General features: G+C 52.2%; 1 protein-coding gene across 3 annotated transcripts; it reads right to left on the reverse strand.

The window, feature by feature from the left end:
* Positions 1-832: 832 nt before the first annotated feature.
* On the reverse strand, positions 833-21,733 carry ZNF341 (zinc finger protein 341). 3 transcript variants are annotated; one of them, XM_049817556.1, is made up of 16 exons: positions 21,661-21,719; positions 19,206-19,318; positions 17,215-17,325; positions 15,867-16,054; positions 14,581-14,733; positions 13,682-13,921; positions 12,559-12,754; positions 11,231-11,315; positions 9,975-10,165; positions 8,809-9,002; positions 7,764-7,972; positions 6,230-6,326; positions 4,507-4,639; positions 3,979-4,090; positions 3,134-3,204; positions 833-1,935 (listed from the first exon to the last, which is right to left on the reverse strand). In XM_049817556.1, exons 3-16 carry the CDS (start codon positions 17,321-17,323, stop codon positions 1,421-1,423), a joined length of 2,493 nt encoding a protein of 830 aa, XP_049673513.1. In that variant the 5' UTR covers positions 17,324-17,325; positions 19,206-19,318; positions 21,661-21,719; the 3' UTR covers positions 833-1,420. The 3 variants fall into 3 exon arrangements, with proteins under 3 accessions (XP_049673513.1, XP_049673512.1, XP_049673514.1); XM_049817555.1 differs by lacking the exon at positions 19,206-19,318 and having other exon boundaries at positions 21,661-21,733; XM_049817557.1 differs by lacking the exons at positions 15,867-16,054; positions 17,215-17,325; positions 19,206-19,318; positions 21,661-21,719 and having other exon boundaries at positions 13,682-13,916; positions 14,581-14,677.
* Positions 21,734-22,109: the final 376 nt, after the last annotated feature.

Raw genomic sequence — 22,109 nt, forward strand, 5'->3', positions numbered from 1 at the left:
CAGCTTGGCTCGCTTACATATGGAGCAGGAAGAAAGCACGGGAGAGCAGAGCATGGGGACAGCACATCCCAGGAGGACCTGGAGGTGGCAGTGGTGGTGTGCAGGTCTGGGTCAAGTTCCCTTCCACAACAGTCAGGGCATCCTGTGGCAGCACAAAACCGCAGGCTGAGCGCAGTACAGGAAGGAAGGAGCCTGGCAGGGCAGTAGGGAAGGGAGCAGCACACTTGCCTGCTCTCCTACCTACTCTGGGCTCCAGACGTGCCCGTCCAGCTCCTTTACCAACATCACACAATGGTAATTTTCAGTTCCTGGGTTTGGTACTCCCACGCTGGCTTTGGGACTCAGGAAATCAGAGAGGAGAAGCCAAGCAGACAACAGAAATTGTTCCAGTCACACCAGACTTTTCTTGCTACCTAACCGCATCAACTCCCCACCTGCCAGTGACCCACTGAAACTACTAACAACTGGCCCATAGAACTGAGCTAAGGGAATGTGCAGGCTGGGAAGCAGCTGACAGAGAAGTGCACAGAAGTACCCTGCAGCACCTAGTCCAGAGCCGATGCTAGAAAACTGGCTTGTGGATATATCACAGGTTTCCTGTGTGACGTGACCCTGTACAGGTCACTTCACCGAGGCCTTAGTGTCCACTGCTGTACACAGAACGTTTCACGTTTAGCTGTCACAAGGATTGACTCATTGATGTCTAAGGCACCTGGAGATCCTTAGATATGGAGAAAAATCATGAAAAGAATAAACACTGTGGAGAGAATACCAACCAGAGAGAAGAGCAAACACACGCGCGTGCTTCCACCCACCAACTCCACACGGCACATGAGGTCCACGGTGTTTATAACACATGTAGTACAGACAAGGTTATCTTTCTACTGATAGAGACAGAGAGGAGAAAGATACCAGAGATAAGTCTATCAGGGTATTTCTGAACAGTGTTCCCAAAGGATCTCAGGATGAACTTGCTTCCACTAGGAAGGATCAATTGTTTGCTCTCGGAAAGGCCACCCAAATACTGGGCAATACAGCTTTTAGGCCAGAAAAACCACAGATGGGACAGGTTGTGATTTGCAAAGCCACCTGATTGCAGCAGCTCTGTTTGTTGCAACTTTGCACGCTCCTTCTTCTTACCCTGATTCAGGGATCTTAGTCCTTCTTGCCCTAGGCTGACCAGTGATGCAGAGGGACAAGAAATAATGGAGCCAGTCTCTTCAGTGCCTTGTAGCCATCGGTGGCTTCCAAGCAGTCCTCTGCCCAAGGATGGGAAGAACAAGTGGAGATGAAAGCCATTCTCTCCCATATCCATCTACCTCCCCACAAGAGCTTTGGTCTTTTTAACTGGGATAAATTTCAGCACCAAGTCTGACAGGCCCAGCAGCAGCCCTCAGCCACACAGTGGCTGTACACATTATCACTCTGTCGTTTGGATGTAAACAGGGACAGCCAGCATAGTGCAGGGGCCATCCGAGGCAGTCTGCAGTTCTGCCAGGGCCAAATTGGATGCAATGCTGTTGGGCTGCCCAGGAACGACAAGGTCCGAGTCAGCAGCTCCCGCCCCACCAACCACGATGGACAGGACTGCGTCTGACTCCTGGAACGGTTCTTTGTTAGGGCCACCTTCAGGCAGGCTTTCCCCAGTGGCACTGTCCTTCAGCTCTGCCAGACCCATCTGGTTGGGGAGGGAAAGGCCTGCCTTGCGCCCCCGCACCACCCGCTTCTTCTGGGGCTTCCTGAGCTGCAGGTCTTTGTCCTTGGGTGAGCCCAGCCGGCACTTGTGGTCCTTCATGTACTTGTGGCGCGTGAAGCCTTTGCTGCAGGTGGGGCAGCGGTATTTGTAGTTGCCGGTGTGTGAGCGCTGATGCTCTATCATGTGGGCTCGTCGGCTGAAGGACTTGTTACAGTACTGGCACTTGTGGATCTTCATTCCTGCACAGAGCATCGGAGGAGAAAGAGCTCAGTTAGAGACCCTGCATCTCAATGCAGATCTTCAGGAAAATCTGCATCGCACCGAGGGAGTGCATGACAGCTTTATCTCCTCCTCCAAGGAGATGGTTCCCCAATAAAAGCATGAAACAGCCACCTCTCCACCCAAGAAGCCCCATTCTTTTACAGCTTGCCAATTAAAACAGATGAAAAACCCCATGGTCTAAAGAGACATTGTGCCAGGCAAATTTGCAAGAAAAGGGTGAGCAGCTACACCTTGAATGTCTGTTTAGGACAGGCTAAAACAATAGTTCTTGCCTCAAATAAGAGGATTAAAATATCACCAGAAAAAAATGTCAGGTAGTTGTGATGAAAATGCAAAAGTGTTAAACTCTGGTATTTTTCAAGTGTATTTGGTAAGTAAAAAAATTTCACTTCTTTTTTTTTTTTCTCCCAAGTATGGGGATGTACAGTCTGAAACAAACCATTCATTGCACTGTCAGCACAGTCCCATCTGATGGCACTCTGCAGGGTTTTAGACATGACAGGCACGAGAAAAGACTTTCAGTTTTACCCTGACAGAAAAGTCAGAACATTCCCTAGGGCATGGGAATAAATTATTTGCCTTTATTAGGAGTGGTAGCATTGGCTTTGGAACACAGAGAGAATGGAATCAAATCCCAAAAGATCTCATTTTGGGAAGGAGTGGTCAGAGCACTCTGGATATTCATTTGATAGCAAACACACTGAGTAATCCAGCTCTGCTTCTGCATCTTGCCAGCAGGCCCTGCCTACAGATTTATATTGCCTTAGAAAACAGCCCAAAGCTTAGACACAGCTGTAAATGCAAGCTCACTTACCAGGCTTGCATCAACAGAGATAAAAAAATCTAAAGCTAATAAATGATATTAAGAATTTAGGTCTGTATCTGGGAAACACTGCAGCACACTCGGTGGAAAATTCTCCCACAGAAAACTACACAGTAGCTGTGTTAGCTGAGCAGTGGGTGGAGGGACACCACAGGGAAAGGACCTGAAAGGAACATCCTGCGCTTCTGGGGATATAAAGCAGAAGCACTTTCACAGTTTGCTATCTCCCATTTCTCAGGCTTACTGCTTCTGTAACATGCTCCTGCAGCACCACAGCAAATCCCAGCCACTTCATTCCCAACCACTGGCAGTATGGGCAGAGCTGCACTTACCCGAATGGGACAGTATGTGAGCCTTCAGCTTGTCAGGCCTGTTGAATTCTTTATTGCAGCCCGTGTGGCTTCTGTAAGAACAAGAAATGCTGGTGAGCAGCACGAATCAGCTGAGGATGAATGTATAAACGGATCCTGGACCGTAGAGATTCACAACCCAGGTCCCTGGGTGCAGTCACAGTAGGAGCTCCACTATTTCAGCCCTTCTGGAGAAGGGCAAGAAATAAACAGGCTGCTACAGGGACATGTGGCTTCTGCTAGATTACACATGGCCTGTGTCTCACTATGAACGCTCCTAAAAGCAGCAGGTTCAAGATCCCAGCTGGAGACAAATACTTTGGAAGGAGCTACAAGGTGGTTGGAGCAGGGAGAAACCAGTCAGTCTTGGCTATCTCAGAAGGCCCATGGCTGTGCCATGGATTTAGGAATGTACCTTATAAACCTAGGTTTCCCTGGCTCATACATTAGCTCCTATGTTGCCAAGTGCTTTTCAAGACATGGCAATCCGGGAGAGCCCATCATTCAGGCAGCCTTGTGTTTTGTGGTCAAATAATACTCCTTCTCTTCCCCACTGCTCCCCAGGTGCAACCCCGCCAAGCTTCCCATGTAGGCAGGCATTATTTTACAAGGCTTGATGAACTGAGATGAAATGATGTGGCCCCACAGGAAGACAATGACAAAGAACTGGGACTTCTAGGTTCCTAGTCAACAGCATGCAGCATTCCTACCTCCCCAAGCAGCAGTGGATTGGCACCCTAGGGTACCTGCAAGAGACATTTGTTCCATCCCAAACCCCATCCCAACCCCATTAAGACATGCTGCCACGCTGGAGACACACTACATACGAGAATGGACATTTATATTTCTTAAAAGGCTCATGGATCAGCATATGTCGCTTGAGTTTGTCTTTCCGATTGAAAGCTGCATCACACACTGAGCACTTAAAGGGCTTTTCACCTGGATAAAAAAAGAGACCAAGAGTCAGGGAGAGTCCAGTCACACAGGATTCACTATGGCAGCTGTGCCACTCTGCTTCTCTACAAACTTCCCCAAGCTTCCCTACCCTCCCCGATGGGCAAATGGATGAATACAATCCACACTGTGAGCTGCTCCTGCTCTCCAAGGCCAGCTTCCTTAGCTTCTGCAACTGCAGGCAGTGGTGAAGCCACCTCTGTGTCCCACTTCTAATTGGTGTAGTACTGGGCATGAGGCTGAACCAAAACCATACATCTCCTGAACCCATGTTACTACAAATGACTTGTACACTCAACTCTGTTACTCTGGTTATCAGGAAAACAGCCAGGGCATTACAGCATGCAGCAAGGACTGTGATACAGAGATAACAAGCACTGTGGTACCACGGGAGCCCGTACCCGAGTGGATGTGGGCGTGCAGCTTGAGGTAGTGCTCCCGGCGAAAGAACTTCTTGCAGATCTGGCACTTGAACTTGCTGCCCCCGCCATGCGTAGGGATGTGGCGGCGCAGGTACCTCTCGCAGGGGAACACCTGTTAATGCAAAAAAACAAGGCTAAGAGCCAGCAGCACACAAGGGACATCACTGAGCCTGCACGGGCACAGGAGGCTGTATAGAAAGCAGAAGCTCATGGTGACTGCTTTCTCAGAAAGGACGCACTGAGAAAACCTACAGTTTTGTACAAGGAAAATACAGACAGAGCGTTAAAAAAACAAAAAAACTCAAACAAAACCCAAAACCTTCTTATCCTTAAGAAAAACATAAGTGAAACCTTGCTGCTAAATTTTGTAACACCATACTGCTGAGGACCAGCACCCCAGATGGACGCCCAGACTTCCACCAAAGCCAGTGGTAGGACAGGCTGGGCAAGGACCCCCAGTAGTTACTACCTTCCCACAGTGTTAACTTCAGATTGTGTTTCCCAATAATCTGTTACCAAAGGCTCCCATTCATGGTCTTTATAAAGCCAGTATGAATGGTTCCTTTTGCTAATGGGGATACTGGAAATATCCAAGTTAAGTGAATTCCTAATGAGCATGCTTCAAGCACAAATCTGAGGGGAGGACAGGAGAGCCAGGAGTTCTGTACCCAGGACTGTGTTCTCGCTTCTCTAGAAAACAGCAATAATAGTAAGAATACAAAGAGAAGTAAAAAAATACGGTTGCAGTTAACGGACTTTCAAACCCCTATGCTGCATGCTGAAAGTCCCACCCAGGCTCAGAAGGGCATCTGTCACCTGGTGGGGGAAGTGGAGAGAAGACAGGTAAAGAAAGATGGGTTACTAACCATGGCAGGAGTGCGTTTCCCCTTCCTGAGCTACCTCAGTACAGAGTGGTCACTCCTTTGAGATTGTCCCTGCCCCCACTGCAGGATTTTCATTTCCTTTGCTATAAACAGAGGAGCAAGGGTCCAAATTTTAGTCTGGATTTCAAAAAATAATTTATTAGAATTCAAACCCCACAAAATTCTGCCCCTCAAACCCCTTCAGGGGCTGTGCTGAAGAGAGTATTTCCAGCCAAAACCTACTCGGGCATCATTCCAGTCCCAGTCACATCACTCAAACAGGTTTCTCTTTACCAAGGACACAGAGCACTCACCCAAAAGAGAGGAATGAGGGGGAACCCAGAGACATTGTTGCAACAGGAGATGAGGACAGCAATGGAGGTGTACAAGCTCCCACAGGACCCAGGGCTTTCCATGCCCAACCCTTCCAGCCACAAGTAGCCAGGCATGGTGGGTCAAAGGCACTGCCGCCACTTTTTTGGATTTCCCAAAACCAGCCTCGCTCCTCCTGGTATGCTTGCTTTTAAGAAATAAGGACAGCAGCCCAGTATACAGTCCTGGGCTGTTGTGGGCATAAGGAAGCTCCCCTGACAAATTCTGTTCAGCAAATGGGACCCAGGAGAAAAGCCAGCACTTGCGGGGAGGAACACACTCTGCATGGAGAGGCCAGAGAGCTGGAGGCCAGGAGTGCAATCACCTCTGTCTCTCCAAAAAGCACCTCGCGAGCCTGCCAGTCCGTACTGAGGTAGGAAGGGAGAGGAAAGGGAGCCGAGGGTTCCCATCCCCCTGAGCCCTAGCTACATGTCCAGGACCAGCTCAGGCAGCGGTCACCCACCCACCTTCTGGCAGTGAGGGCAGGGAAAGTTGTGCGTTGCTGTCTGCAGATGGTGCTCCAGGGCTTCCGGGGTGGAGTACTTATTTACACACTTCACACATCTGAATGCAGAGAGAAAGGACAGAGCCTGTGAAAAAGGCTACAGCCAGCAAACCCCACACCGCAGGCAGACCCCAGGCAGGACTGTCCAGCCCATTCACCAGCCACCTTCCCAGTTGATTTTTGGTAGGGTCAGTTTGGTAGAGACACTATCACCACCACCCAGGTGCTCTGAAACCTCAGCAACCCACATAACCAGATCACACTCACACTTAGCATCCTTCAGGAGGGGGAAATGCTGGAAAACTGGGTGGAGAAGCCTTTAAATTGCTAGTGCTCTTCCACACAGACACTCCCATGGGAGTCTGAGCACATATTCCACATTCCTTCCTCATGGATACAAGCCCTAAGTAAGGACTTCATCTTACTTAAAACACCTCCTTCCATCTTCATTGCACAAAGACAGCAGCTCCCAGTGAAATTGCTGAGTGGGGTCACAGCATAACAGCAGTGTTACCCATGGTTGGGGCAGCCACAAGGCAACACGATTCCATGTGGGGGCTCCTGTGTCTTACAAAGCTTCAGCTTACACCACCACCTCTCTGAAACCTCCTAGGCCCCCTCCACGTAACTCACCTGTTCTCACATATCCTGGCAGTATTTCTGCCAGAGACCTCTCCCAAAGCTGACTGATAATGGGCAATGGGGACATGCAACATCAACAGTGAATACAGAGGCACTCACACTGTGTAAACTGCTGTGAAACCCTTTTTCCTTAGATCAGACTAAAACCTCCTCAGACAAAAGCAGAGCTCTGATCTCAAAGATCCCTACTAGCAAGCTGTAGGATGAAGCTCCACAGTGCAAGGATAACTAGAAATCATGGTCTATATGCAAGAAGTAGCAGATATTTATTCCATGAAGCTCCTAGGTGACTTCAGTATCTTCTGGGCTTCCTACTCTTCCTGTATGTCCCTACAGGTATTTCAAAAGCTCCAGAGAGCTCTTCGTGGAACTCCTCACCCTTTTCCTCTACACTAGTAGAAAGGTTTTCCCAGGTAATAGATCCTTTCGCAGCAAAGGGATAGGAGACTTTTTCTGGGAACAGCTTCTACGACCCACACTCCCTTTGCTGCAGGTGTTTAAGAATTGCAGGAAACAGGCTGGAAAGGGGCTTCCTTGGGTCTCTGACCCAGCCCAGCACAGGTTCAGCTGTGCCCATCTCATTCTTGACTGGTGACAAGAGGACTTGCAGTAATGGGATCTTCCCACATAACTGATCCCAGCCTTTCACTGTCTTTCCAAAAGGTTCCTTGCATTCAAAGTGGCCTTAGCACCCTGGTTGAGGGGCCCCCCATTTGCCACCAAGGTGCCCAAAAGAATCGCAGCCACTGAACACACGGCCCCCTTTTCCCTCTAATGTCCCCACCACTCTCAGCCAAACACACTCTGCACCCACTCACTCCTACAAGCCTTGTGAGCACCGATTGCTACTGTACTTGTACACGGCCACATCCTTCTTGGGGCTGTGCTGGGGCAGCAGGCTGTGGGAGTACTGGTGAACGCCCAGCTCGTACAGGGAGGGGAAGTCCTTGCTGCAGAGGTGGCAGCGATAACTCAGCTCCTCCTGGTGGCTCTTGATGTGCTCAAGGAAGGACTCTAGCTTCTGGAAGGTCTGAGCACAGGTCTTCACCACACATTTGTACACCTGGGAGAAGAAGGGAGAGCAACTTCAGTGGCACACCATGGAAACAAACAGGGAAAATCCTCTGCCAACAGACAGAGTGGCCTCCCTTTTTCGAAATCGTTGCCATTGGGTAATTTACAGAAAGGGACCACTGGCCCTTGACCCACTGTCCTGGAGAAGAGCTGAGCTGAAGTTATGAACAAACCAGCACTGTGGTTCCCAGAGCATCCCACCATGCCCACAGCCACATCAGTACTCAGTCAGGGCACAGCAGTGAAACCCTGCCCTGCAGCAGGACACAATGTGGTGGTAAAACATTCCCTTCCTCTTCTGCTTTCCTCAGAGGAAGGGTCTTTAAAGAACAGTGCGGAGCAGCTCAGAATCAATATGTGGCCAGCAGCTCCGGGTGAAGACAACAGCAGAACCTGCTGGGAGTTGAATGTTCTGCAAACATGGATTGTCAGGGCACTCCCCTAAGAAAGAAGGGGGGAGAAAGGGGTGTTGGTGTAAGCACCTGAAACCACTTGAGTGGGTGAGACCACAACACCCCAGCGGTGACTGTTCCATGACCTGAGAGCTGCCATTTACACTGTAAACTTTGGACTTTGCTTCTTTGCTTCTTCTCTAGCCACCCAAATCTGCTCGGCTGACTTCTCACTCAGCAGAGTGGAGGCAGCAGAGCTTTTCAAAGCCACCCAGACCACACAGCTGCAACCCAGACATGCAGAGAGCCGAGCTGCCTAGGAAGCACTGGCAGCTTTACAAAGCAAGAGACTCAGGACAGACCCTGAGAGCTGGTGCACTACATGAAGCCCATCCCAATCTCACCACCAACACAGGGCACTCTCTGTCCCTACCTGCTCATTCTTGTGCTGTGTCATGTGCGATTTGAGCTGGAAATAGGTGTTGAACTTGCTGGGGCAGAACTGGCACTGGTAAGAGCTATCGATCAAGACAACCTGCTTGGCTTCCAGTTTGCCTGCCTCGCTCTCATCCAAGGGGCTCATGTCTTGGGGCAGTGGTGCAGGGTTCCTTGAGGGCTGAGTCAAACCTGAAGAAAGGGAGAGAGAAAGTCACAGTCTACCATGAGACAGCTCTGAAAGCTGCTCTGCAAGCACCATGCTGCCAAGAGACACCAGGCCTGGCTCTGGGTCCAGGCTCTTCCTTCCTTTCAAAGACAGATTCTTTATATCAGATGAATCTTACTCTCTAACAGGGTAGTTTTAAATTTGTCTACAGATTCTTAAGGGTTCCGACTACTCCATCTTCCTCTCCTTAACCCATCCTCTTTTTCCAGGGACATAATTGTGCTCTGTGGAGCAGTCAGCAGAACAGGCCTCTGCCAGCGAACTGGAGCCAGATTTACTCCCATCTCTGGCAAGAGATGGAGGTAAGATCCAGCCAGTAGCTCACAGTCCATGATATCTGCGAAGAGCAGCTCCAGTGGGGCCTTGTCCTAGACATGACATTGTCACTGCGTTTCCTCCCGTCCTACCAGGACTGAGGCCACCAGCAGAAAAGGTATCCAGACACCATCTGCCAGCAGGGAGCTCTTCTCTGCCTCAAGTATTTTCAGTTGGCTGCTGGGGCCAGACCCAGCCCAGGCATGACTTGCACATTGTGAACAAGCCAGAGCACTGGGCTATGCTAAACCACTTGTCTGGCCACTAGACCAGAGCTGTCAAGTGTGGCTCATGCACTGCCAAAGCTGCATCTGCCAGGGAGTGAGAAGGGGAAAGACACCTCACCCTGCCTGCATGCACATACTGGCACAGTTTGGAGCCACTATGTCCACCAGCACCTGAATCCACTGCGTCTGGGGGTATGAAAGGATGCACCTGCCAGCTGGAGTTGAGCAAATGCAACTCGCCTCTCTAGTGTGTGCTGCTAAACCCCACAGGAGGAATGCAAACAGCATACACAGCTCCTGTCTCCCCTCCCTCCCTGTGTGAAGGTGCAGGAACGTGCAGACTCCTCACATCACTGCTCTGCCCCATGCACATGCCATCCCCAGGCAGCAAACCTGTGTTCTCCTCGTCCTCTGGCTGGTTGGGATTCAAGGCCATGACCTGCACTGTGATGGAGTTGCGGGAGATAGTGCACCCCAGCCCTGGAGGCCACACTTTATGGGTTTGCATGTGCTTCTTCACATTGGACTTCTGGGCAAAGGCTCGGCCACATACAATGCACTGGAAGGGCTTCTCACCTGTGTGACTGAAGGCAGAAGGCACCATATCAGCAGCCAGCAGAGAGAGAAGGCAGCCCTCAGGCACGGACCGTTGTGGGGTGGCTGCTGCAGGACTGCACTAGGCACTCTGCTTGGCAGATCAGCACCTGGGCCAGCCAAACAAGGGCTTTGAGACCTGATTAACCAGAGTAAGTGGATTGTGAGAGGCCTGGGCAAACAAGCCTGGTGCACAGAAAAAAAACACTTGCAACAAGGAATCAAAGGATCAAAGGAAGAAGTGGGAGGGGGAAACAGCTCTGCAGCAACATCAGGGCGTTCACTGTTGGGGTCTCTGCACGGACCTTGGGGACCCCATCACATTCTCAGGGGTATAACCCTTTTCTTCCCTGTCACCCCTCCCTCCCCTGCACACACGTCTCTTCTAGCTTGCAGTCCCCTGATCTCCCTGAATGTGCTCTCCCCTATCCACAGCAGAAAGGCCCTTCTACTCTGCCCTTCTGCTTCAGGAGAAAGAGTGGACTCTAACACATGGAGTACGTCATGTGAAGAGTCCAGGCCGGGAAGGGGAGCAAAACCACCACTTGTTCCTTCTCATCTGTCCTGAGTCCGGCAGACTGCGGGGGAAAACTCTGAAGATTTCAGCTGCCTCCTGCCAAAGAAAAGCTCTCTTGTAACAGCTCCCTATGTAAGCCACTTGGCTTATGGTTTGCTAACACCAGCAAACATAAAGGCTGCAGCTTGCTAGGGAAGGAGAGTAGAGGAAAAGGCAGAGGCAAGCAGTGGAGATGCTGCTGCTTCAGTGATCAGGTGACAACAGGTTTGGCTTTCAAAGTCTCGTCAGCAAGGAAAACAAGTCTCCAGTCCCAGCCCATAATCAGCAAGAAGATTACATCCATAATGCAGCCTTCACCCCAGCCACTGGGGAGAAAGTGTCCTGGAGTGAGGGGGGATGAAGGATCACCTCCCAGCACAGCACAGATTCTGGGACATGACAAACGCAAGGTCTACTGGACTGTGCAGACTCCCTCAGTAGAGCTGTGCCCACCTCCACCCTAGCCACTCTGCAGTGTCTGGGTTAGCACCACTGTTACCTTCTGATGTGCTGCTGCAGGTCAAAGTTCTTGGTAAAGGCCTTGTCACAGTAAGTGCATTTCAGCTTGGGGGACTTGGGTTTGCCTGAAAGAGCAAGAGCACACACAGGAATGAGATCATGTGGCACAGCCCCATCCCCCCTGCACCACAGGGCCCTCAACCTAAGACATGTCTATTCAGGACCAAGAATAAAGGGCTTATGGAAGGATAAGATCTGTCTGGCCAGTCTGGGGAGAGGTTATGGGCACAAACATGTATTTAACATAGCCTGAGCTAACTCTAGAAGTACTGAGGAGAGTAGTAGTGGAGGGGACAGGGCACCCCTTCAGGCATTTAACCACTCCAGGGACCCTTCCAGCTGTGCTACAAAGCACCTACTTTAAAGCCATGTTGGGCATTGGGAAAAGACACAGGATTAGTGAGAAGGGCCCCAGTTCTGTCTCTCTCCTATGCGCTCACCAAGGTCAGCCATCAGCCAGAGCACATGCATATTTCTCCCATCCAGAAGTTCAGTCAGTTACATCTTCTATCTACTATGATGGGATATAAACCAATGGAAAACAGCAGAACTGTGGGCTGCTCTAGGAAATTCTGGACTAAGAGCTGGAGCCTGCATGATCATTCACACTTCTGCAAGTAATCTCAAACCCCAGCATCTGTATGGTGGTAACTCCAGAGGCCCAACCTTCCTGGGGAGGAAGGCCATGTGGCTTTCCGCCACGTCACGTCTGGGACGTCCTTTGTCACTCAGCTAGGTGTGCTTGCATCACACCAGCAATGGGCAGGCTCAGCCAGAAGAGGATCTGACACTCCTCCATCCTGTAATGGGGCATGCCCCTGTCCTGCCTCACCTGGGGACAGGCGTGTTTTCTTTACAAGCATTGAAACACAGGGCAGGGACCAGTCAGCTGGGCCCTTGAGAAGAGAGTCTTCATGGCCAGGCCACATCTAGCCCACTGGCCTTGCAGCTGGGCAGTCTTCCTTGCGTTAGAACAGACCAAGCTCTAACACCTTACTTTGCAGGATAACCCTATTTCAGGTGTGATCCAATAAGCATGTAGCTGCAGAGATTTAGCACAAGCTTGCCCATGCAGTAGCACAATGACAGTCCTTTCACGTGCACTCAGAGGTGACAGACAAGAAGCACATCCACGCTTTCACCTGCTCTTGATAGCTTTGTGCAGGGCATCATGTTCCTCCTCTGGAGCTGCATGCACAGCCAGTGCCACCCCACAGAGCCCGGAGAGCCCATGGCTCAACAGTCCACTACAGGATAAGCACGGTGGCCTACAGGTTAGTGCAGGACAAATGCTATAAGGACACTTACCTTCCTGCAGCCCGCTCTCACTTTTGCAGCGCCGACTTTTGGCAGTAGAGATGGAATCAAAACCAACCACACTGCCTCCTCCTGCACTGGTCAAAGGTGTGGGAGTGCTGGTGCTCTTGGGCTTGAACCCCTGCTTCCCAGGGCTGTACACAGGAGGAGAAGGGTACACAGAACTTTCCACACACTGGCTCGGTACCTGCAACAGTGCAATTTATCAATGGAAACAGGTTTGCTACACAGAGTTATACTGTGCCCTAACCTCCATCTCCAGCAACACTTCCCACACCAGGCTATTGCCTGGCTGAGTTTTCTGCCTCCTGCCAAACTGGATCAAATTTCTGGTTCACCAGTCCAACAACGTCTCTCTAACTAAAACTAACACCCTGCACAGTGTGAAAATCTCCTGCTGAACATCAAAAAGTATCCAGCAGTTATTCCAGCAGGAACAGGACAGCAAAGAAACACTCTGAAGGGGCCGTCTAGTCCCTCATTTATTGTCTTATGCCTAAGTATCCAACATCCCTGTCTGTTTCTGACCACTGGCACTTCCAGATCAGATGCTAGCTACGAAGATAAGGCCAACAAATCTATCACACCCAGTAGTTTCTGTTGTGAATGGCAATGCTAATGTGGAGGCTGCAAACAGCTGACCCACCTGTAAATCCACCCCTGCCTGTGCCTCCCTTTAGAAAAAGCTGCCTTGTCAAGCTCATTGATATTTAGACTGAATTCTTCTCTCCACTTAAGCCTGCAGTGTGCAGTGCAGTGCTCTGTACCTCTCTGGGAGGTGAGCCCCTCAATTCAGTTCCCTTTCACTCCCAACTCCTGCAGGTATCCCTCAACCACAGCAGACATTCAGGTCTCCTAAGCCTGTGCCAGCCAAGTCCTCTCATCCCTTTTAACTGTTTCTCTTGCTCTCAGAATCCTCATCTTCTTGCTGATATTCTTCTGTTCAGCACCTTCTCCCAGAGGAAACAATCATTGTCAAATAACCTAACATATCTTCCCAGACTCTAATTCTGCATTTCTAGTCCAGGTGACTCCCGAGCAGTCTTGCTTGTTAGAAGAGGCCCAGGAGGACAGAGCCCCTGCAGCCCCTGCAGGACAAAGCCCCTGGCCTTACCTCCATGGGCGGATAGGGCTGCATCCCCAGCGTCTGGATCTCCACCGTGCTGTTTGCTGCCATAGGAGCAGGTGTGCTGTACACTTCGACCACCCCGCTGCTGCCAGTGCTGGGCTGCCCTGGAGCCCCCATGCTCGGCGGGGGAGGTGGTGGAGGCTGAGGAGGCGGTGGTGGCGGGGGAGGCGGAGGCGGCGGGGGCTGGGAGAGGTAGCCAGCCCCAGCGTGCATACTCAAGCTGCTCTAAAACCAGAACAGGGAGAGGCAGACAACATGTTGAAAATGCAGCAGTGATGAGTTGCCAATCCCAATTCAAAATGGCACCTGCAGGAACAGCAATGATGTCTTGACAGAATGCAGCACTGTCCAACTGCCAGGTTGGACCAGACTGTGCTGGCTTGCAGAGGCTTGGCATGACCTGCCAGTAGACATTGTCTCCTCCAAAACCCAAGCACTCGAGCCCCACTGCTTTTCTTGCTTTGTTTTTAAAGCTTTTAATCCTTCTGGTTACAAAGAACATTTTCAGAGCATAGGGAGTATACACAGTCTGGCCAGCCCTGGGGAGAGCCCAAAACAACCATTCCAGGAGGAGAGGGATCCATGGATCAAACTGACAAGGGCTCTGGAAGCCAACCATTATACAGGGGCTCAACAAAAAGCTGGAGAGATCACTTTACAAAGATTTGAGCATCCAGCACCAAGGACACCAGGAGAGAGCAGGCCCTGGAGCTATTCTGTCATTTATCCTTTCCCCTTTCCCAAGCCTGGCTGTCACATTGGGATGGTGCCCAGGATTGAGCCTCGAAGCAGATCTCTAGAGTCTGATTGACTAACAGGACTCTCCTACTGTGCAAGCATGTCCCCATGCAGCAGGACCCCCCTGGCCCAAACGTGCCCCTTACCTGTGCCGGGGGCTGCACTGTTGGCATGGGCTGGTCCAAGGATGTAAAAGCAGACATGGCCGACATTAGTACCTCATCGCTGACTAAGATGTTCCCCTGCACCAGGGTCTGAATCAAAGGTGATGGGGGAACAGTGATGTACGTAGAAATTTGCTGAAAGGAAAAAGGATGCATTGTGGACCACCAACAGGACAAAACAATAAACAAAAAACAATGACACTGCTTTTTACTGAACCTCAGAGTCTCTGCTTTCACAGCCTCTGGTCAGCAGATGAGCCACAGTAATTATCTACTTTCAGCTTTCTGCTGAGTCCATGGTAGTTTCTGCCATAACAATAAGGCAGCTCCAGAAAAGTTCTTCAGAAAAGGAGGTAAAAAATATCACAGTGACTCGGAGAAAGTGGCCACTGGCTACAATTCAAATCAAGGTTTATTAAACAAGATCTGCAGGACAAACTGGTTACAGACAGGTTCAGGCCTTTCCTGGGTGCTTTCCCCAGCTAGGGAAGGTGGAGAACTGCGGGAGGCTGCTCTGGCTGCAGATAGTGAATGTCAGGCTCATCTCTTCAAACTGGAGTCAGATTATAGGAGGGGAGGGAGGCTGTCCCATTTTCTGTGTGGAAACGACCCATATTTGCAGCCCTGGGCAGCACCATCCACTGATACTACATTAACTTGAAAAAAACAGTTGGTTTGAAAGCACTTCAGAAACCATCATGATTGCAGGAACAGTACATGTCATGTACAAGGGACTTGCTCCCAAGTCTGTTGGGAAGGAGAGTTACTCCAGTGAGGATACTCCCTTAATGCTCGTCACACTATATTATATGGGCTTGTTTGCAGAAAACTGAGAGGAGGGATGCAGGGATGAAGCTGCCAGACATTGCCCTCCTCTTCTGCCCAAGAGCCAGACCACAGCCCAGGGGACAGCAGGAGCCATTTCACCCTGAGCACTGTGCAGCGTGCACCCAGGCACGTGGCCAGCCTTCCAGCCTGTGACAGTGAGGCTCTTCAGTAGAACCAAAGTCTGGCTGTAGCATAGACAATATGAAACCCCTCCTGTCCTGAAAAAAGGGCTATCAGACACCCGTGCTGGAGGACACCTCACTGCAGAGGACCAGGAAGCTTTATCCATGAGGTCAAAAGCCAACAGGACCAGAACTGAGCCCCCTAGCAAAGAAGTCAGTCATGAGGCACCACTGGATCTAAAAGCATCACCCAGAGGTCCCCCCCACTCCCAAAACCATGGCGACAGAGCAGTAGAGCCTCTGCCTGCAGCACGGTACCTGCCGGCTGGCGCTTGGAGCCTGCTGCACCGATGTGATGGAGGGGGTGTACACACTGTTGGTGGCCAGTGAGACCGTGGAAAGAGAAGGGGCATTTCCCTGGCACTGCTCTCTCTTGTGGGTCATGAAGGCAGGCAATGAGTTGAACTGCTTCTTACACTTCCCACAGAGGAACACGTCTTCATCATCTGCAATTAAGAGGACCAGATCACTGCTCCAGGCTTTCTTCTGCATTCCCCAGTGCTACACCTAACAACCACAGTCACAGGAAAACAGATACTTTCTGGATCTTAGCACCTCAAGAACATCATCATCATGAGAGATCAGCTGCAAGGGCCAAACTGTCCCTCCCCACCAATCCCAAGCTATCCCTAAAGCCAACCGATGTGATTGAGCCCATCTCAGCCCTGCTCCCATATACGAAACGTGCCGTCTTCCTGTCATAACCTGAATTCTGTTGTCTGTCTTCCAATCCCAAAAACGTGAAGAACCAACCCAGCCTTGCTCTTGTAGCACCCTCTGCTTTTAGTCAAACCAGCTTCTTCCAAAGCACCTGCGTTATGCTGGCTGAGGCAGATGTTATTACTCAGGTTGCACAAAGGAAGGGAAGTAACTTGGATCAGAGCACAGAGTCAATGGCAGCTTGTATCTGAAAGCCACCCGCCCTGCAAGACTGCTGGTCTTTGGTGCCTCTGCTTGATGTTAGAAGCAGAAAGAAGACAACCCAGTTACCATGTCCTAGATGAAATTTGCAGTGTTAGCAAACGACACAAGCACACACCATTCTTCACTTGATCCAGTTGGACTCACAAGGCTGTACCTCCTGTCTGATTCACAGCCTGAAGTAGAACATTGCTGGGGACACGGACTATAACTCCTCCAGGGGATAACTTGGTATCCACCCAGCGAGTCCTAGTCAAGCACTATGAGTGTTCATGTGCACATAAATGACTGGTTCCCATATTCATTCACACAGATGAGATACTGAATGACTGGAGTAGTTGTACATCCCCAGAGGATAAGGAATGGCTCATTAAATAAAAAATGTGAACGGTAACAAGCACTAGTGGCAGGGACAGCACCTGCTCCTTCCCTTCATGCCTTTATTGGAAACGCATGGTCAAGTCTATTGTCACAACCATCTCCAAAACCACCTCTGCTCACTTGGGCACTTGCCCCCTTCCTCCTGCTCTGCCTAGTCCTGCTGAGGGCTCACAACATTCACAGCAGCACCCTACACATACAGCTGTTGTCCCAGCTGTTCCAATAATCATGAGTACATGCTGTAGGAAGAGACGTGCAGCCCTCCTGTCCCCCTTCTCTCTCTCCCAGTCCTACCAGGACTCACCCATCGACTGGATGGCGGTGGAGGAGTTGACATTTTGAGCAGATGGATCCGTCACCCCTCCTTGACCATCTAGTAAGGACTGCACAGCCAGCACCGTCTGATTATCCATTCCTGAAAGGAGACACAAGCATGGATGGTAAATTGAGCACAGCCCGAACACGGAGCGCTGGGAGCTCGCCCATGAGTTGTGGAGGGAAGCCACTCGCTGGCTGCTGCTGTCTTCTCCCACACAGCCACTCTCACCTTGTCATCCCCCTCTACTCCATAGCATTAACTATCATATAAAGCAACACTCCCACCTGTCTCCATACACTCCTTTGATACAAGAAGAAAAGGGAAGAAGGGCAAGGAAAGCCAAGAAGCCTTGGTTTCAGGCATTTGATGCAGAGGGGAAGGATGCTTACAAACAGTGGGTATGAAAAGAGCTAAAAAGTAGATATTTGGGATGTCACGGGCCAGACAGGATAACAGCCTGGGTGGATCTGCCTGGGACACAGCGTGACACAGCACAGACAAGCACTGAGCTCAGTGAAGACAAAATCCTTGGCGTGCAGCAACTCTGTCTCAGCAGCACTGTTAGAAATGCCTCCCTGTTTTCAAGACAAGCATTCCCAGATCTGATCAGACACAGGTCTATGAACTACAGAAGGATTTAGCAATAGCTTTAAGAAGGAAATATTAAGCATGGTTTCCTGGGAGAGATGCTGGGGGGGGGGGGGGGGGGGGGGGGGGGGGGGCGGTCAACTCAGCCACCAGCTGCCACCCAGGTTCTGGGACATCTGGGAGAGCAGGACCGTGGCTCCCCCAACTTCCAGGACTGTGGTCCTCCACAGGCTCCTCTCAAGCAAAAGCTGCCGGTTGGTCTCTTCCAGACTCCATAAGAGCACACACACCCAGCCAGATTTGTTGTCAGAATCATCTTGCTTGCTTTGGCACAAATATTGTTTGCGACAGCTAAAATGTTCTAAAATATTCCAGATAAATACAGGAGATGAGGACTGCTCATGGAGGGAGACAACCTAGCCAGCAGCATGCAACTGGTAGATTAAGCCCAACACACTCTTTCTTTTTATAAATCAGATGTAAAGACACATGGAACAATCTGGCTATGGAAAAAAAAATAGCAAAAACGGGTGATTTTTATGCACTCCTCCCTACCGCTCCTTTATGACAAGGAACCCATGAATAAAACAAATGGCATGTCAGGGTTGTATGTTATACCTTGTGGACTAAGGGAGAAAAGAAAGGTGGGGGGTTCTTGGGTTGCTTTTCACTTTTCTTCAAGATCTTTGCAAAAAAACCTGTAAAGCTCTGAACTGAGAATTATGTGCCACAGTAAAAAGAAAATCTCTCAGTCTGATCATTTCCAAGCAGTGAGGTAAGGATAGCTCCCGATGAGAGGTCGCTCAGCAAACAGCACCAGGAAGGACAGTGAAATGCCGTAACAGTTCACAGTATAAAGGAACAGTGCAGCAGAAGCAACCAGCATTGCCAGTTCCTCTTGTAATTTTAAAATTTCTTCTGCACAACCGGGATGTTACCTTCCTGATGGGGAGTACCCATATAATGCATGGCATTTTAAAGATATCCTAGATACTCATTTCTCCTGCAATCTCCGGTGTGAAGCAAGCAACATTAAGACTCCGTGTTTCATCATTTCACCAAGAAGAGGTTGCAAACACTGCACATGCCCCTGGGAGAGAGGAGAGCACCGTTCTTCAGCTGCTGGGAAGCACAGGGCACAAGCAGCTACTGGAAAGCAGCAGATCACACTACCTCCCACACTACCGTAAAATTACCACCATGCCTATGGGAACTCTTTCACATAAATCACACAAGGCACAGCAAAGCTGCAGGTCCAGTTCTGCAAGCGTTCCCTTGTGCAGAGAGCTGCAACCAGCCCTGCAGGACAGCCCCGCTGGCAGAACACCGCTGGAGCACTCCTTGGGTGGATCTTCTCACACCGACCAAAGCCCTGCTTTAAAATATACCTCCTCTTGTACAAATAACCTCCTGGTCAACTGCAAAGGCAACACTGCAGGGTCTTGTAGGCACATCCAAACCAAAGAGTGAAATGGAGCAGCCCTTCTTCAGCAGAAGTAAGCTAGCAGGATGCAAAAGAAAAAGGGGGGTCAAAAATTCCGGTTAAGTATATTATGGGGAGAATTAAGAAGCATTTGCATCAAGAATGCCACTCTTGATGTGCCCAGCACTGGACAACTGGGTTTCCTTCTGAGCCGTAGCCAGATCTTCCAAGTAAAAAAGCCAGATGATTGCCTCGATCCAGACAATCAAGCAGGGAGAAGCTTGAGGACAGGCCAAGACCTGAAGACAGGCAACAACGATGCAGCAACATTGTCGGTGTTGCGTCCAGCTTTCTGCCAGAGAAAAGCGGCCCAGGACAACAGAAATAGTCTGCTCTTCATTCATTTGGCAATTTGCGCAAATGCCCACAGGCTCCCTGCAGTGTCACAGGGTAAACGCACACTACCACACTTAACACAGAGTGAAATCACCAAGTTCAAGGTTTAGTAACCCATGAAAACAAGCAGGCAGAGTTACTTGGTTACACGGATGCCATTCGCGGCCATCCACAGACTCCAGGAGAAAGCTTTGGATCGATCCTGCACTGATTACAGCTGGCACCGGTCTGCAGGACATTCTTCACAGTCACGAAACCTAAGAAAAAAGCCATCTCTTCTCTCCTGATGGCAGCAGGCCTTCCCCAGAGCCTGACAAAAACAAGGTGATTTGGGAAAGCCAGGATAAAAGTACAAGACTACTGATTTGTACTTTTTTTTTTTTCCCCTCATACAACTTTCTTTGAGTTAAAGATGAAATAAGACTGTCCATTTCACCCAGGTGCTACTTTTCCCTCATGCCCTGAATTTCATGCATTGAGTTTTTCTGCTGACACAAGCACCAGGTGCTTTAGTGACAGGCGAAAACGCACCTCTGCCCCACAGCACCCACTGAGAACACAGCTGCTCTTAGCACGGCACACGAATGCCAAGTCACCATCAACTTGTAATCGAATCAACAAGACAAAACAAACAAGCTCAGCTACTAAAAGCTGCCAATTGTTGTGGGCCTAAAAAAAAAAAAAAACCCACGCTTTTTTCTTAATTTGCTAAAATGTTTTGCTCTCCTGAATTCCGCAAGAAAACCCACACAACGAGGAGCTGACACAAAGAGCAAATAGGGAACCAGATTATACACTGAGTGCTGTCACATGCACCAAGTAACCTGACAAAATAGAGAGAAATATTTCTTCTTTGCTCTTCTTTCTGCTGCTGTGATCGCAGGTGCTGTTTGCAAAGTATAGGGTGACGATCCCAATGCAAGGCCTTCCAGTCGGCGGCATCCCCCCACGTAAAGGAAAACACACGTGTGAGCCAATTTAGGAAATAAATGCCTTGTGAAGTAGTTTTCCTCCAAATGGGCTGACCCTGAGCTCCGTGTCAGCCTGCCACAGCTTAGCACATCCAAGAGTGCCCCTCGGCTGGCACCCGCCTGAAACACACCGTGTCCCAGTGCTAAACTGAGATGAACGCGAGCGCGACCCGTTCGCCGGTACGGCGGACAGGAGCCGGGCGATGCCCCCCCACGCTAACACACACAGGCAGGGGCCAGCCACCCACCCGGGGACCACCACCCGGGGCAGGCGGGGAGCACGGCACATCGGTGGGGCCGGCGGCGTGAGCGCCCGTGTGTGGGGAACACGGGGGAACCCCCGCCTGCAGGACACGAGGGTGCCCGCCTGCACGGCGGTGTCCCAGCGTGCCGGGCACAGGGACGGGGAGCGACGGGAGGGCGAGGGGCACACGAGCGACGGGGCTGCCCTGGGGACTGGTGATCCCGTTTGCCGGACACAGAGGCGGGGGCGATGGGAGCGCCCCAACGTGCAGGGCACAGGGGCAGGGGGGCGACGGGACGCCCCGGGGCACGGGGCTAACGGGGGCTGCCCGGGGCACGGGGCACCGGGATGGGCGGCGCGGGGATGCCCCGACGCACAGGGAGGGGGCGGCGCAGGGCCCGGAGGTGGGGGACGGGAAGGGAGGCGACAGGGGTGCCGCCGGGGACAGGCGAGGGGAGCCCCGGGCTGCCGGCGGGGGATGCCCGCTGCGGTCCCGCCCCGCCCCCGCCCCCGCCGCTGCGCGGGGCCGCTCGCGCCGCCCGCTTGCCCCGGGGCCGCGCCGGTGCGCGCCGCCGGCCGGGAGCGGGGCGGGGGAGGGGGGGGAGGGGAGCGGGGCACGGCCCCGCGCCGCCGGCAGCCCCCCGCTGCCCGCCGGGCCAGGCCTCGCGGGGCGGCCCCGCCGCGGCCCCTCGTCCCACGCGGCGGAGGCGGCGGCGCTGGGCGGGGGGGGGGGGGGGGAGCGAGGAGAGGCGCATGCCCGCTGGCGGCCCGGCGCGGCCCGGCTGGGCCCGGCGCGGCGGCCCCGTTACCTTCCAGCGCCTCGAAGATCGCCTGCGCCATCTTGGAGCCGGGGCGGCCGCGACCCGCCAGCCGGAGCGGGCACCGCGGGAGCGGCGCCGCCGCCCGCCGCCAGGGGGCGCCCTCCGCCCGCGCCGGGGCGCGGGCGGGGGGAGGGCGGGGGGGGGAGGCGGGGGGCGGCCCGGGGGCCGGCCCGCTGCTCTGGGCGGTGACACCCCGGCGCCGGCGGCCGGGCCCGGCGGGGGTCTGGCGTTTAACTCGGGCCGCGGCGGAGCGGCGCCTCTAGCAGCGCCCCGCGGGTCAGCGGAGGCCGGGCCTCGCCGAGAGGGGCGGGAGCGGCCCGGCGGCCGCACCTGCCCCGGTCGGGCTCCCGGCGCGGCGCCTGCGGGGGCCCGCGGGGCCGCCGCCCCGCGCCTCTGCCGCCGGAGGGCCGCGCCCCCCGGCCCCATGACCCGCGCCG

The sequence above is a fragment of the Accipiter gentilis genome, chromosome 14 (assembly GCF_929443795.1).
Source record: "Accipiter gentilis chromosome 14, bAccGen1.1, whole genome shotgun sequence".
Classification (NCBI taxonomy): Eukaryota; Metazoa; Chordata; class Aves; order Accipitriformes; family Accipitridae; genus Astur; species Astur gentilis.